Raw genomic sequence first — 16,598 nt, forward strand, 5'->3', positions numbered from 1 at the left:
TGGAGTTTCCCCCCCCCCCCCTGCCATAAAGGAAGCCAAGGAGATATTGTTATGGTTAATGATGGTTAGGCCTATTCTTATCTTTTTTTCCTAGTTCTTATCACCATCTGGAATGTTCCCCTTGGACAAGGATAAGGCTCCTATTTCAGTATGAGAATTTCTCTGGAAGTATGTGAGAAGCCTTGTTGGTGTCTCATGGTGGTAGAGCTCCAGCTTCCCTCGCCTCCTTGCCCAGCCATAAAGCTGCTTTCGTGCAGGGTCCCTACGCCTCCGTTGTGCTGGCTGTCCCCGTTCAGCCCCCGTCCAACCTCACAGAGCCATCCGGCCCCCGGGGGGCTGGCTCTCACCCCTCTTTAGGCTGCCCCCTTCGGAGCAGCAGGCTCAGGCCAGGGACAAAGCATTCTTTTCCTCTGCTATAAACTCTACACTACATGGAAATGGAGACTTTGGGAATCTGACACATCAGTTCAAGGCCAAGCTCAAGGCAAATAAAGAAAAGGTAAATCTTGAATTTCCCTGAGAGGTATTCTGCTGTGGAATTCAGTGGCTGTTGATATTGTGGTGAATTCCATCACCCTGCTGGGCATTTCTGGGGTGGTCATTGATCACAAGTTTAACAAAAAACATCCATTCTTACTTGTGATTTCAGCTTAAAAAGCCACATGCACTATAGCAGGCTTATATGTCTGGGGAATGCAGAAAGCAAAAGACAAGGATTTTTTTTGCTTATTTGTGTTTTTAGATTCATGAGACTGTCCATTTTAAAAAAATGGCAATATCTTATTTTGCAATAAATAAAGAGTTATTAAAAATTGTTTATATGGCACACAATGTTTGCCAAATGACTTCGCTTAAATTCTCTGTCAGCTGTGGGCCTCAGTGCACATTAGCATAACCTAATAACATAAATTGTAGGTTAACATACCTAATACATGTTATTACATGTTGGTATTCCCAAAGCATATTGCAGGTTAGTATACCTACTATGTATTTTTTTCTGTTTAAAGATATGGAGGTTGAACTATTCTCTTTTTAAAAAGGTTCACAGGAAATTGGTTGTTTATTTTCAGCCCCGTTTCTATCAACAACAGCAAAAAAGTTTTTTAACTTGAATACTGTTAAAATTCCCTCACTAAAGGAGTCAGGGGTGCCGAACACTTGACCTATTTATTCTCTTTTTCTTCCGACAAAAACCACAGCTGAAGCATGACTAGTCAGTATCTGTTTAATTTGCCAAACTCCTCAGGGCCAGTCGTTTCCCTCGGAGATTACCCTTCCTGTCAATAAATCCCTCATAAATATTGCATAAATTCTTCTCGTTCTAGTTTAAGGCTGGTTTGCTTTTGCCGGGATTGGCTAAAGAGGTTGAACAGCTGGTAGGCATTACCATGTGGAACAATGCACACTGTTCTCCACCTCTTCCCTCCCTCTTTTGCTTTCCTCTGGGCAGTGCTGGGTTAATTATTGAAACATTTCCTCGTGGGCATCAGTCCTTTGGCCAGACCCAGTTGGGAATGATTCCTGCTCTTTGTCTGTGTTCAAGTCAACCTTCTGGTATGTGAGGTTGCTTTCACTTACTTAGTTCAACAAGCGTTTATTGAATGCTGTTTGAGCTCCAGAGGTGCAGGCCTTGGGTGGACAGCATTTTGAAAAGGACAGGGTCCAAGGATATGTTTTTGACATATGACATGGCTTAAAAATGAAACTATTTAATTTCAAAAGTAGGAAGATGAATGTAGTTTGTAACCTGTTGCTGGGGACTGAGCCTCCATCCCGGGGCCATTCTGTGGCTTTGAATCCTGGCTTTTGTGTGTCCTCGAGCAGCTGACAGAGGGGGCCTCTCAATGGCAGTTTTGTGTCACTTATGTTGGAGACCGTGATGCCAGTGCTGTGTGTGCCTGTCTTCACGCATGTGACCTTCAGATCAGAAGGGCCTGACAAAGCCGGGCCGGCTGTGGGTGAGCAACCCTGGAGCCTTTCACCTTTGGGGTCATCACCGGGCCTTGGTCTTGAGGCAGATAAACAAGCACAGTGTCTCCCTCAGTCAGCTCGTGGGAGAGGTCGCAGTGGTGACAGCCAGAAGCAACTCTGGCCACTTCTAGTTCCCTAAGTTAAAAACAAGATGGGGCTGAAAAAATGCTGACAACTCAGATTGTGAGCTTTTAAAAGGTGAGGTTCTTGTGATCCATCTCTGGGCTCGGAGCGGTCCTGGGGGCCATGTTTTAGTGGTATCTCAACCAGTGGGTTATTCCCTCTTTTCAGATATTTGTGAGAGTTGCCCACTTTTTAGTGCTCCGTAGCATAGCAGGTGCCGTTTTAGGCCATGTTAGTGAGATGGTGGCCTGAAATGAGCTCGTAGATCCTCCTGCCAGTGCCAAAGTGAAAAATATTTTTGACATCTCCCTGCCCCTCAATTTAAGATCCAAGGCAGACTTGGGTCTTTGGCTTTACTGGAGAAACTTAGGGCGAGGGTCAGTGCCCATGAACTTTAAAAGTCACTCTTGAACCCTCCAAAGGAGTTATACAAACTATGCGCCAATAAGCACATAAAAAGATGGTCACAATCACTAATCATTAGAGAAAATGCACAGTGAAACCAAACATGGCATCTTCTCATACCTGTAGACAGCCACTATCAAAACCCCAGTAAAATAACAAGTGCTGGTGGAACTGTAGAGAAGTTGGAATCCTGTACACAGTTGATGGGGATGCAAAATGGCATAGCTACTGTGGAAAACGGTATGGCGGTTCCTCAAAATATAAAAAATAGAATTACCATATAAGCCAACGTCTGGGAAAGCAGGATCTCGAAGAGATGTCTGTCCATCCATGTTTACAGCAGCATGGTTCACAGTGGCCAACAGGTGGAAAGCAATCGACGTGTCCACTGATGGAGAAGTAGACAAAAGAAATGTGGTCGATACGTGAGCTAGAATCTGAGCCTTAAAAAGGGAGGACATTCTGACATGTGCTGTAACACAGATGAACTTTGAAGTCATTACGCTAAGTGAAATAAGCCCACCACAAAAAGAGAGATGCTGTGTGATTCTACTTTCATGAGATACCTAGGGTATCAAATTCATGGAGATGGGAAATAGAATAGTAGGTGCCAGAGCTGGAGAGCGAGAGGTAGGGAGTTGTTGTTTAATGGGTAGAGAGTGTTAGTTTTGGGAGATGAAGAGTTCTGGAGATTATATGCATAACAATGTGAACGTGCTTAACACCACTAACTGTACACTTTACAGTGGTTAATATGGTAAGTTTTTTGCTGTGTGTATTGTAACACAATTACAAAAAATTTCTTTTTTTGAAAGGGGAATAAATCACTATTAAACCATCACTGCTCTGCTCTCTGTGTCTGCAGAGAAAATTCAGGCTTTGTGTCCCGGGAGTGAGCACTGCCAGATGGCAACTCCCCCAGGCTGCTCTCTTCCCTCCAAGTTGGGCCTCCTGCCCCTACTTCTCGTGGGGAGAGGCCCAAACACATGCTGGAGAAAAAACTTTGTATCTCCTTTATGGGGTCAACATCTGTAACACAAGTTGTTTCCGCCAAGGACTGTTTTACTGTGATCCTGAGTTGTGGGTTTTGTTTTTGCTGCTGAGTCAAATGGAGAACAATGAAGTGTTGTGCTATCAGGATGATGCTTCTGCAGTCCTGTCCGTGTGCGGAGGCCGCAAGTTGTTTTCCTGACGGTGGTGACAGATGAACTGTGACTCATGCTAGAGCCTTCACCTGCCCTCTGCTGACATAAAGGCGCACACTGGACTGCAGACTGTGCCTTGAATTAATGTCCTTTACAAGAGCGAATGGACACTTCTGGCTTCCTTGACATCTTCCAACACCCTGACGAAATCAGGCGGTTTACAGACATTTCATTTATTATTTGCAGTGATTCTGGACACTGGTTGTTTCTTAGTAGAATTTACATGAAACCTTTGTTTTTACCTCTTTGGAAGCTTGGTGTAAAACGCTCGACGGTTCTCTTGTATTTCTGGTTTTCAGGATCATTTCATGGACTCCCTCCCCATACTTGTGAACCATGCTGCCTTGTTCCTGGGACTGCATGAAGCCTTCTAACTCTTAATCACTCTCAGAGCACAGACCAGACTTCAGGTACAGCCGGCTCAGATGAGTTGTGGTTCACATCAAGCTGCAAGACTGTGATTAAGGTAGGAGTGACTTCACTTGTTTGATCTGGTCATTTTTGTTTTGAAAAGTGTTTGCTAGCTCCCACCAATGAAAAGTCAATTTATTTGACTTTTGTTTTGTGGCTGTACTTTCTTAGGTGGAAAAGCAATGAAATTAAAAACCTACTAAATTCATTTCGAAAGGGACCTGAGAACATGACCTCCAGCCTGCCTCAAGTAGTGATATACCACTTAGAATGAAATGCTGAGGGGGAAGATTTGGATCTGATTTCAACTCACGTGTTTGGCTTAACAGGCTCATTGCACAAACTGGGGTTTTAAAAAGGAATCTCACAGGTTTTTTTCAGGGACCCATATTCTGTTAAGTCAGCTTCAAACTGTTTTTTCTCATCGTGTTCTAAAGTGAGGACCCTTAAAGACTTTATAGAGAGGCACTGGAGATTAGTATTATTAAAATGTCTTTCTGCCTCAAATGAGAGCTTTTATTCTCTCCCTAACCCCACCCCTGTTCTTCATCTCAGCCTAGTCTTTGGGGACTCCTTTTCTTTTGTTGTGTTTCTACTTTGTGTGATAAGATCAAAGCTCCAGCACAGTGTGGTACCTGGACTTTTACAGATGAGGTGATTTTGAGCATAATCTCTCATATTGGGGTGTCGTGTTAACTCTTCTGGTAGTTTTTATATCATGAAAATCTAATCACTGAAAAATCAGTGTATTAGAGTGACAGCTGCTTTCCCCTCAGTTTTTTTTTTAAATTTTTTAAAATGTTTTATTTATTTCTAGGAGAGAGAGAGAGAGAGACAATGTGAGCAGGGGAGGGTCAGAGAGAGAGGGAGTCACAGACTGAAACAGGCTCCAGGCTCTGAGCTGGCAGTCAGCACAGAGCCCGATGCGGGGCTCGAACCCACGAACCGCGAGATCATGACCTAAGCGAAAGTCGGACGCCTAACCGACTAAGCCACCCAGGCGCCCCTTCCCCTCAGTTTTCTATTCCAGAAATCATTTATTCAGAACCTCCCAATACCAAGACTAAAGGAGGTCTCTGCCTTAAGCTGATCTTTATGCCTGTTCAGTGTCTGAATAAGTGTCATACAGCAAATTATGCATTTAAAGTAACTAGCACATGGGCACGCGATATTACCTACTTGGTTGATAACCTACACGGCAGGTAGAAAACAAATTCAGTAAGTAACTTGTGTTCCTGTTTTTCTGAGTTGTACGGAGGCATAGCAAACACGTTGCTTAGTTGTTTTGTAAGGTGTGGAGCCTTTTTGTTTGTTTGTTTGTTTTAAAGAAAATTCTGTCAACATGGAATGTACTTTAGGTCATGTTTCGTACTGATGCTACTGTTCTTCATGTAGGTGAAAATGGGGAACTCCGAGAGTCAGTACACCCTTCAAGGATCAAAACACCACAGCAATACTCTTACTGGTGCTAAGCAAAAGCCTTGCTCCCTGAAAATACGCAGCATTCATGCAAAAGATGACAAGTCGCTGCACGGGTGGGGGCACGGCGGCGGCGGCGGCGGCTACAAGTCCAGGTCCCTGGCCCGGAGCTGCCTGTCCCACTGCAAGAGTAACCAGCCTTATGCCTCGAGGCCGGGCGGACCCACGTGCAAGGGCCCCAAAAGCAGCGCGTACGCCAAGCACAGGGCGAATGCCTCGGGCACTGACTTCTTCTCCCCGGAGAACGGCTTCCACTACGTCGGGCACGAGCGGGCGGATGAGCACGCGGCTTCCAGGGCCTGCAATGGGCACCTTCTCAACTGCTATGGGACGAACGAGAGCGTTGCGGCCACGCCGCCGCCGCCACCGGGCGAGGACCGCAAGAGCCCCAGGGTGCTCATCAAGACGCTGGGGAAGCTGGACGGCTGCCTGCGGGTGGAGTTCCACAGNTGTCCTTCGCCTCGGACATGGACGTGCCGTCCCGGGTGGAGCGCAGGGACCCCGGGCCGTACGCGTCCTTCACCCTCCCCTGCCGCAAGTCCAAGGCCGCGGCTGAGGACGCCTCCAAGAAGGACACGCTCAAAGCGCGCATGCGCCGCATCAGCGACTGGACCGGAAGCCTCTCCAGAAAGAAACGGAAGCTGCAGGTGAGCAAGCCTTGGAGGCCTGGAAGGGCGGGTTCCCGCAGGCCCCCTGCTCTGTAAACTGGGCGTGTTGTAGAAGCTACCGCAGAGCGCTAGCCCGAGGCTGAGAGCTCAGGAAAGCGCGGCGGTTAGCCTCAGACTGGGCAGCCGTGGGTGGTGGTGGTGGTTCTCTTTTGCTTCAGATGGGCACTTTCTACTCTTCACCCAGAACTTCAGGCTCTGATTCTGCGCAAGCTTACCCCCGGGGCCCTGGGGTGAACTCCACAGGCGTCACCCCAAAGATGAGGCCAGACTGACCTTAGAAACTACAGCGTTGGAGGGGTGCCTAGGTGGCTCAGTCGTTTGAGTCATCTGACGCATGATTGACGCCCAGATCGTGATTCCGGGGTGGTGGGATTGAGCCCTGTGTCAGGCGCATCCTCAGCATGGAGCCTGCTTGAGGTTCTCTCTCTCCCCCTCTCTCCCCCTCTCCTCTGCTCAGGTGCACTGCTCGCTGTCTCTAAAACAATGAAAAAGAAATATTACAGCTTTAGAGAGAATTCCCCAGTGAATTAGTCTTATGAGAATTTTACTAGAGTTCATTCTAGAAGTCTAAACAAAAAGGAGAGATAGAATGTTGTTATTTGAGGATGGATGGGTAGCCTTCCTGAACTTGACCTTACTTTGGGGAAATTAAAATTTCTAGACTTAGGTTGGCACATTAAAAAAAAAAGTTGACAGTCTATTAGTATAATATTACCACTTTCTAATGGGGATAGCAAACAGTTTTGAAAACCTCTTGAACCTAAGAACATGTAATAACAAAATTATGATAATGCCTGACAAAATAAGCATTGTGATGACAGTACTTACACATAATAGTGATGTGTAAAGTTGTAATGGGGAAACAAAGTGGCTTCGTCACCAGGAAGGAAAGTAATAGGTTGCCTTTTTAGGTAACTAGTGGCAATGGCTACGTTTTTAGTTCTTTTGCTCTTGACTTTTCTGTTTTGTTTGTTTCTACTTTTAGTTATTTGTAGAAAGAAGATGGCTTTTTCTTTCCTTTTTTGTTTTTTAAAAAAACTCGCCCAATATGAGTTGCATTGTTGAAGAGAATTTGAGTGGGCAGTTTGCATTTCATCCATCTTGGATCAGTGTGTAATTACAAAATTTTATAGAGCTTCAGGGGTGAAAAATAGTGTAACTTCCCTGAGTAGATGGTTTCAGATCCATAAAACTTCCTGCCAGTTATTCCCTTCTTATGCGCGAAGCACATCGCCACCCTTCCATGCTGTGATCTGTTGTCCTTGGCTTCCCCTTTACCCAGAGATAAAGAACGGACCATCACCATCCTGCTACAGAACTCTTCACATCCCCGAAGGTAGTAATTTGCTGACTCCTTACTCCTCACTTCTTTACGGCTAAGCCACTGCAGAGTGGAGATTTGACCTTTTCTCTCAGCTTCCGTTTCCCAAACTGCTGACAGCAGTTGAACCTAATGAGGGAACTAGTCCTCTGCTTTCTCTGGAACTATAATTTCACACTGAGAACTTTTGTGCCTTTTTGATTCAGGTGTTCTGTTGCTGACTTATGTTCAGTTGTCATTCATTGTGACCCCTCATTGATCCTGGCATTGAGCCGATTATTCAACATCTCTTGTTTGCATAGAGTATGTTTCTCATCTGCCTGTGTTTGTGGCCTGGCTTACACATGGCTCTACTGACTCTCATTCAAGTTCAGTTTAGCTCAGTAGCAGACCAGCAGCCACTGCGTATTGGCCACGTTCCACCCCTGTCAGACCTTCACTGTCCATTGTACCCATGGGAGATGCCTCCCTTCAAGTCTGTATCATCCAGAGGCTTAACTCTGAATGGTTTGTAAGCCTGTGGAGTTACGAACAGAATGGTTATGGGGCACCTGGGTGCCCCTGTTGGTTGAGCCTCTGACTCTTGATTTCAGCTCAGGTCGTGATGTCATGGTTCCTGAGATCAAGCTCTTGTGTCGGGGTCTGCACTGACAGCATGGAGCCTCCTTGGGATTCCCTCTCTCCTTCTCTCTCTGCCCCTCCCCCACTTGCACTCTCTCTGTCTCTCAAAAATAAATGAACGTTAAAAAAAAAAAAAAAGAACACCCTGGTTAGCCAATCAAAAAATTCGAATTTGAAAGCTAGAAAGTAGTTCCCCCTCATCTTAAAAACGAAGAAAGTAAGGTTTAAGAAATTTGAAGGTCGTCTGTGAAGACACGTGGTTAGTTGGTGGAAAAGCCAGGGCCAAAACCGTTTTGCTAAAGCTCATACATGAGCTTTTTCCACTTAGCCACGTGACCAAGTTATTGTTGATAGCCACTAGTGATTACTTTCGGCTTAATTTGAATATTCAAATAAATTACTTTGTAGTTTCAAAAAGTGTCCTTTGCAGGCAGCTTTTTAGTTTTGCTTGAGTTCCCACATTTGATGAGCTATGAAGGTGAGCAAGAGGAGTTTTTCTGGCAAGTAGGCCACTTCCATTGGTCTCTTTTCCCCCTCTGGTTTTCTTTCACAATTTATGGCAGGGATCAGGTACAGATGCTTAAAAATGTAGTCTGTGCAGGGGAGTAAAATTTCCGACTGTGTATCATAACAGAGCACCAAACCAATGCATATTCTCCCACACGCACAGACTTCTGTCTGTCAGCAGGGCTGAGGTCCAGCAACCCATACTGTGATGGATAGACATCCTTGTTTTGACTTTTTAAAAAGAGATGTAAAAGGAGCAGTCCCCTCCCCCTTTTTTATAGGGCTTTCAACCAGTCTTGTGAGTTAGACCCTAAAATGAGATAAACTGGTGAAAGAACATACACAACTGAAAAATCATACTAATGAGGGAGGGAGGGAGGAAGAGAGAGAGAGAGAGAGAGAGAACATAATGCTGGGTAGAAGTATGTGTGTGATGCCAATAAGCTCTCGGTGTCGCTGGAGCTATGCTGTGAGTCCCGGTTTCTGTCCTGAACTTTCAGTTCTGTCAGGCAGGCTGAGTCTAGGTTATGCTGAGGTAACAGAAACCTCTCACGTCTCTGAAATTTAGCACAAGCCAAGTTTCTTTCCTGTGCTGTCACACGGTTCTGCATTGTTCCTCTCTGGGACCCCAGGTGCATAGAGCAGTTCCATCTGGAACACCACAAGCCATGGTAGCAGAAAGAGAAAGAAAATCATGTGTCAGCTTTTAAAGCTTCCAAGTAAAAAAACCTTTTTTTAATGTTTATTTGAGAGAGAGAGGGAGAGAGAGACAGAGCATGATCAGGGAAGGGGCAGAGAGAGAGACAGACAGACAGAATCTGAAGCAGTCTCCAGGCTCTGAGCTGTCACCACAGAGCCGGACGCAAGGCTCGAACTCCTGAGCCATGAGATCATGACACAGGCTGAAGTCTGACGCCTAACCGACTGAGCCACCCATGCGTCCCTAAAGCTTCCACTTTTTACTTCTATTCACGTTTATTGGCCAAAGCAAGTCACATGGCCATGCCTAATTCTGAGCGAGGAAAAGGGAGACGTAATCACTCTGCCATGTGCCTTAGGGGAGGATCAGGCATATTTGGTGGGTGCACTGACAAGTACTGCAGAGTTTGTAGTGGAGGAGATTCAAGATGCATAGATGCTGACTTTTGGGCCCTCTTAATTTTAGAGCTCACTGCTCTTTGAGGGCTGCATAGTCACAAAGAACTAGTGGTCCCTATGTGATGAAGAGCAAAGGCATGTGAAGAATGAAAAGGTGTGAATTTGGTACATTTTCCTGGAAAATTGAGGAGTGATGATCCAAGAGTTTTCCCTTAGCATCTAAGGAGTGACTGACATCTCTTGGGTACCTTTGTACTCTTTGCTGAAGTGCTCTTGTCATGAAGTTCCATTATCCGTTGTTTATGATTATCTAATTGTTGTGAAATGGAAATCAGACTACTTTGTATACATGTGTAACATGGCTTTGTAGTTTCACACCCATTGCACAGTGATCAGGAAATCTAGCTGAGCCCATTTGGGGATGGGCATTCATTCATTAATTCATTTATTCCTATCAGCTTGAAAATTAGTCACTACCTGTTAGGATTCTAGATAGGAAGCTTTGGAAATTTATTCAAAGCTGTGAAAGTTCTTGTTTATGTCTAAGAATCAGTTATAAAGGCAAAATGCAATATTTTCCTGTTATGGAGGAAAATTTGTCATGGTTTGCTATGGTTGAATATTTAAAAGACAGCACTACAACTTGGAAGTCTCTCTCTTATGAGAAACCAGTCAGGAATGTTTATAGGTCACATTTAAGTTGGGCACCTAAGTGTCTTTCCCTGGCAGACTTCAGCTTATTTTGAAACACCCCATTATAGATCTTGCTTGGTATCAGAGGCATCCCAGTGTTTGGTGGCTATGAGTCAGAGTCATATTCATAGCTGAAATGATGTTAATACTAGCTAAAATGAGAAGTATTTCTTCACCTCTTAGGAGTTTTTTGAAGAGTAACAAAGTGACAAAAAAATCTTAAAACTATTTTGAAAGTTTCCTCTCTAAGTGACTCACTGCAGCTGGCTTATTCTTACATAAGCATCTGTGTATAAATAAATATGACTATGGGACACAGTGTAAACACAAGTGGAAAATAATATTTTTGTTAGTAATCACTGTTTGGGGCTCCTGGGTATTTGGAAGCACTCTTCAGTTGATTTTCTTACAAAAGATAGCAAGTACTTGCTGCTTGCTTTCTGGATGGAACGTTTGAAACGAAAACCCACCCACACAGTGGAATACTCAAAATAAGGCCTTTGGTCAATGGTCCTTCATTGAGTGTCCCCTCATTTTTATTTTACTGGATAAGGAGACAGGATTGAAAGCCCACTAGTAGCTGAGTAGATGATGTGTTTGGCATCTCTGCAGATTTACCTTAATCTAAGCTCTAAATTTGGAATATTAGCATCTTAAATTAAGGTCATTTTCTACTAAAAAACATAGTACTTATGTTTACCAATGAATGGTCTGTATGGAAGTACTTTTTATTAAATAACTTCTCATTTAAATGAGGAAACATTCATGCTTTCAGCTCTGTGCATGGCTACATCGGTGTTCAGTGCACTTAGTCTAATAGGGGGCAGCTGTTATTACATAAATATTAATTTTGCTTACAGCTGCCTAATGTCATAAACATTAAAGTTAAGAATCATGTCTTTGGTATCCCCGAGGCATAGAACAAAGTAGATTTTTGAATAAAAGGATGTGAGTAAATGAATATATTCTTTTCAAGAAAGAAATTCCCCCACTTAGTTAAAAAAATACTATTTATGAAAAACAAGTTACTAGCAAATACTCTTTACAGGTAAGGAATTCCAGGTGCATGGTTTTCACTATCTGAAGTAGGAAAACAAGGTGCTAGAGATCCTCCAGTCTTGATTTGGGTAGAGACAGTGGGAAGCCGCGGACTGTGTTTTAGGCAGAGGAAGAGAAGTTTGCATAACAACACCTAAAAACTGCTCAGTGCATGTTCCTTACTCCACCCTATGACCCTGGAACTAGTGATTTTCTACTTAGCTTTAAAAGGATCCAGGAGGAAGACAGACTGCCAAGAGCATGAATTCTTTCCAGGAAGACACTGGTTCACAGTTAGTGAAGAAACGTCAGCCTAGAAACCTCCACTGATGTATTTTAAACATACTAGTTAATTTCTTGATGGTCAGCATAGGTTAGATTTAGGATAGTCAGTGATTTTTTTTGTTTATGTCTTGAAGCATTGACTCCACTGGCTGTAGATTGGATTGGGCAACACTGTTTCTACAGTTCGTTCTTGTTTGTTGACTTGATGATTGAAGGTGCATTTTTGTTAAAAGAATGTTACTTGCATGTATGGACCTTGAGGGTGTTATGCTGAGCGAAATAAGTCAGGCAGAGAAGGACAAATACCATATGTTTGCACGTATAGGAGGATTAGGAGGAACTTAACGAAGGACCATGGGGGAGAAGAAGGGGAAAAATAGTGGGGGAGAGGTAGGGAAGCAAACCACGAGAGACTCTTGAATGTTGAGAACAAACTGAGGACTGATGGGTGCGGGGGGGGAGGGGAAGGGGGTGATGGGCATGGAGGAGGGCACTTGTGGGGATGAGCACTGGGTGTTATATGGAAACCAACTTGACAATAAACTATTTAAAAAAATAAATAAAATGAAATAAAATTGTTAAAAAAAATGTTGCTTGGCGGCAGCAGCATTAGCAACCAACGGTAAGACGTGTTTGCAGTGTTTGGGAAGGGATACTGTCAATGTAATGTAACCTCTGATGGGTGTTTGTCTGCATTGCTCACAGGAGCCGAGGTCCAAGGAAGGCAGTGACTACTTTGACAGCCGCTCCGAGGGACTGAATGCAGATGTGCAGGGGCCCTTCCAGATGTCTGCTTCACTGTGGTCAGGGGGCTCGGCTCAGATCCTGTCCCAGAGAAGCGAATCCGCTCATGCAATTGGCAGCGACCCCCTCCAACAGAATATTTATGAGAATTTCATGCGGGAGTTGGAAATGAGCAGGACCAACACAGAGAACGTAGAAACGTCCACAGAAACCGCCGACTCCAGCAGTGGGTCACTCAGCTCTTTGGAACAGCTTGATCTGCTCTTTGAGAAGGAGCAAGGGGTGGTTCGGAAAGCAGGATGGCTGTTCTTCAAACCCCTGGTCACTTTGCAGAAGGAAAGGAAGCTCGAACTGGTGGCTCGGAGGAAGTGGAAACAGTACTGGGTAACACTGAAAGGTAAGTGCGTTGTTGACTCAAGAAAGCCACTGGACTCATTTTGTCCAGCTGCCCTCTCTCCTAGGAAGTGCCATTCGGTCCAGGGTTACTTTGTGTCACTGTGAAGGGATTTGACACAGGATTCCCAGCATGGTTTGCTACAAATACTTTTTCAATCTTAGATAATATGGATTATGTAATACTCATGTATATTATTCATTCCAATACATAATGATTGAATTTAATAGTTATAGCTTATTATTTTATAGGTATTTCTGTATCATTCTTAAATACTTTTCCTGCCTCTGGGTATGAAAATATCCCAAATAAGTAACTAAATGTAGATCTTGAGTCATGCTCTGCACATGTTCAGAACTCTAGTAGAGTATCCCGTCAGCTTGTATGATGAAGAATTTCATCTGGATTATTTGATTTGTGTTCTCTACCCTTTATAAATTAAGAAAGTCTAATTGTTTTCACAAACAAATGTCTTTTTTTCAATGTGAAGGAAATGGGAGTAAGAATTTGTTTTGTTAAGATAATGAAAATTTCTTGTAGGCATTGCCATTTAAAAATTATAATTGCCTTGCTCATTATGAATGTATAGATTTGAAGCGATCTGAATGTCCTGAGGAAGAGTGAGGCTCTAAGACAATACAGTGTGGATTTATACAGATGCAAAGATGATTTACACAGATGCAAACAGGAGGAGCAGCCTCACAGCCTCTGGCATTTCTGCACAACTGTCTTGTGACTCTGTCAGAGGAGCTGAGTGTGGCGTCCAAAGCAAGCCTCATTACCGGGTGACACCCTTCCCTATCCTGGGAGAAAGAGGAACTAGGAATCGTATCTGCAGACAGTATGTGTGAAAGGCCTGGAGCCTCCACCCTGCTGTTTTCTAGCTTTCTTTGCCCACTATGTAAAGATTATAAGATGCCCCCACTCCAGCCTTGGGGAGCTGGTGACACTTCCTAATTACTCATAAGCCTCTCTGGGCTGGATGCGCTTTGGAAAGTATCTTGTCCTTAAGTAACACCTTTCCCTAGCAAACTGAGAAGTTTGTAAAACTCACAGTCCAGTGCCCAGCACGGACTGTGCTCTTCTTTTCCAGCCATGGATTTACATCCTTGTGATACGTGGTGGTTGAGGAAGGCCAAGAGCTCATCCAGCTTGGGCATACTGTGGAGTCAGGTCCTTACACTGGATCGTGGACAAGATATGGAAAGTTGGGATAAGGGGATAAATCTAGCAAGATACAGTTCGAAGGGACAGGTTCTGCTCTGAGGGGTTAATAGTCAAGTAACCACCCAAGTACAGGATAGGGAGGTGTGGCTCCAGAGTATTACAAGTGAAGGATATTTGGGGGTTTGGTCTGTAGGCCATTCACTGAATGATCTCCAAGGTGATGATGTCAAGATAAAAGTAAATGTGGTGTAAAAGAGTAAATGTGGTCTTTGGCTTCATCCTTAAAGCTGTCCCATGTTCTACAGTCACATCAGTCTCTCCTTCCTCCACCTGGGGTGGACCTGGCTATTTCTGTTCTCGGGGGCAAAATAGCACAGGAGACCCATTAGTAAGCAAGATGAAGGTTCTTGAATAGGGTCCACCTGAAGTATTTCTCACTGGAGAGGGAAGTGAAAACGTCCCCTCAGGGAGAGCAAGCCTGTGAAATTGTTTATGAATCATAGTCTGAAGCTGCCTCCTTCCTCCATGATGCTTGAAAGAGATGCACTTCACTCCGTAATATGACACATACCTATTTTTTAGTTATTGTATTTATTTATATTTATTTTTCAATGTAAAATTTGTTTGTTAAAATTGATGCTTTGGGGAACACTTGGGTGACTCGGTTAAGCAGCCGACTTCATCTCAGGTCATGATCTCACAGTTTGTGGGTTCAAGTTCCGCATCGGGCTCTGTGTTGACAGCTCCGAGCCTGGTGCCTACTTCACATTCCATGTCTCCTTCTCTCTCTGCCCTTCCCCCACTCCTGCTCAGTCTCTCAAAATTAAATAAACATTAAAAAATAAATCTGATGCTTTGAGAAGTTGTTCCCTGCCTGTCCTAATGGCCCTGACAATCCCCCAGGGGACACCCCATGGTGGGGGGGCTGGTGAGGGTATGTGTTTACGTGTCCACAACCTACTGTAAGAATTGGGGCCATCAGTGACACCAGGAGGATTTAGAGCCTTGCTCTTTGGAGGATGGTGTAAGGATCCAGGATGGTCGAGCTTGCAGAAGATAAGGACTGGGGTGGCAGAGAGCAGCAGTCTTCCAGAAGAGACATGGAATTTGTTCTGGTTCTCCAGAGGTTGGGAGGGCACAAGTAGATGGTAGGCAAGCTGATTCGGAACTAATGTAGAAAGAAAAAAAAAAAATACAACCGTGACGAGAGCCACGAGCCGGTGGCAGGGACACCATCTTCCCGATGTCCCTGCCCCCGCAGACGCTTGCACAGAGCCAGAGTGTCAGAGGCTTCCTGGGGGAGATTCGGGCAGGAAGAGCTCACGTCTGGGTTCCAGTCTTCCGTCGTGGAGGCGACGCCAAGGACTTGGGCTGCTGGCTCCCGGGGCGGGCGTGGTCCTGAGCTGTCCGACGTTTCCCGGGTCTGCGCTCCTGCCCGCGCACTGCTGTCTTGTGCTCACTCACGAAACACCTCAAGACCCACGGATAAAGGCTGCTTTGTGAGAGTAAATGTTATCAAGCACACATTCCTTCCTTTCCTTTGCAGCCAAGGAAAGGCATGCGATAAAGATGTTTTTTTCCCAGCATAACCTTTTCCATGTGGCTTTCTACACCTCTTTCCTCTGGGAATTCAATAGGTTGAGTTCAACTTTCTTGGCTTAGAATCCAAGCTGTAATGTTTAGACTTAACTATTTGGTTTAATCCTTGTTAAACACACACACGCATATATGTATACATCTATATCTCACAATATATGTGTGTGTGTGTGTGTGTATATATACATATATCTTTAATCAGAATTTTAAAATTATCTTTGAAGTGTTTGTGTAAATGAATTGGAAACAGTGTGCCAGGGAGAGTAGCTAAGAGCACACTGGCTGGGTACCTGTGTTGAATGTTCAGTACGCTAAAGGCAGACATGTTTTTTAGAGCTTGGAGGATGTTAATACATTTTTGCCAACCAGAAGTAATTCTGCTGTGTGTCTTCTCCAATGAGTGGGTTTTCACGTGGTTCACTGGGGACTTCTGGATGGGGCAGTTGGCAAGGTCGAAGAGTTAATCCCTCAGAACGCACGACGTCAGGAGAGGGGCTCCTGGAGTCATCTGGGGGTGCTGGTTGTGCAGTGTGAGGGGGCAGATGAGGATCATGTGATGATGTGGGTTGAGAGGGTGTCAACGAAGAGGTGGGTTTGAGGGAAGCCGAGACTCACTTTCTTTTCCTGCTGGTGATATTTCTAATAGTACCTCATCTGTTCTTGGACTCCCGCTGCTGTGCCTGTCCGTTTTCTCCTTCTGTCACCGTGGTGAGAAGGACTGCCACTGTCAGCCTTGCGGGCCACCACCCGCTCCTGGTAGGGACCAGGCAGGGCTGATGGCGGAAATGCTGGGTGGGGGCGGCGGGGGCAGGAGACAGCACTGACCTGCACGGACCCCTTTCCGTCAAACTTACCGCCCCAGCGTTCGAGAC

General features: G+C 44.8%; 1 protein-coding gene and 1 pseudogene across 4 annotated transcripts in view; both read left to right on the forward strand.

Annotated features, from left to right (window-relative positions):
- LOC144224201 (rho guanine nucleotide exchange factor TIAM2 pseudogene) overlaps window positions 1–6,059 on the forward strand; it is a 98,614-nt pseudogene extending 92,555 nt beyond the window's left edge. The window contains exons 3-4 of the transcript XR_013332981.1: window positions 4,004–4,170; window positions 5,511–6,059. The product of XR_013332981.1 is annotated as a rho guanine nucleotide exchange factor TIAM2 pseudogene (transcript). The remainder of the gene's footprint in view (window positions 1–4,003; window positions 4,171–5,510) is intronic.
- TIAM2 (TIAM Rac1 associated GEF 2) overlaps window positions 6,051–16,598 on the forward strand; it is a 111,329-nt gene continuing 100,781 nt past the window's right edge. For all 3 annotated transcript variants that reach the window (XM_077755088.1, XM_077755089.1, XM_077755090.1), the window contains exons 1-2: window positions 6,051–6,241; window positions 12,531–12,966. In XM_077755088.1, the coding sequence (XP_077611214.1) occupies window positions 6,062–6,241; window positions 12,531–12,966 (616 nt within the window). In that variant the 5' untranslated portion in view covers window positions 6,051–6,061. The remainder of the gene's footprint in view (window positions 6,242–12,530; window positions 12,967–16,598) is intronic.

Source organism: Crocuta crocuta, unplaced genomic scaffold (genome assembly GCF_008692635.1).
Source record: "Crocuta crocuta isolate KB4526 unplaced genomic scaffold, BGI_CrCroc_1.0 scaffold11, whole genome shotgun sequence".
Taxonomy (NCBI): Eukaryota; Metazoa; Chordata; class Mammalia; order Carnivora; family Hyaenidae; genus Crocuta; species Crocuta crocuta.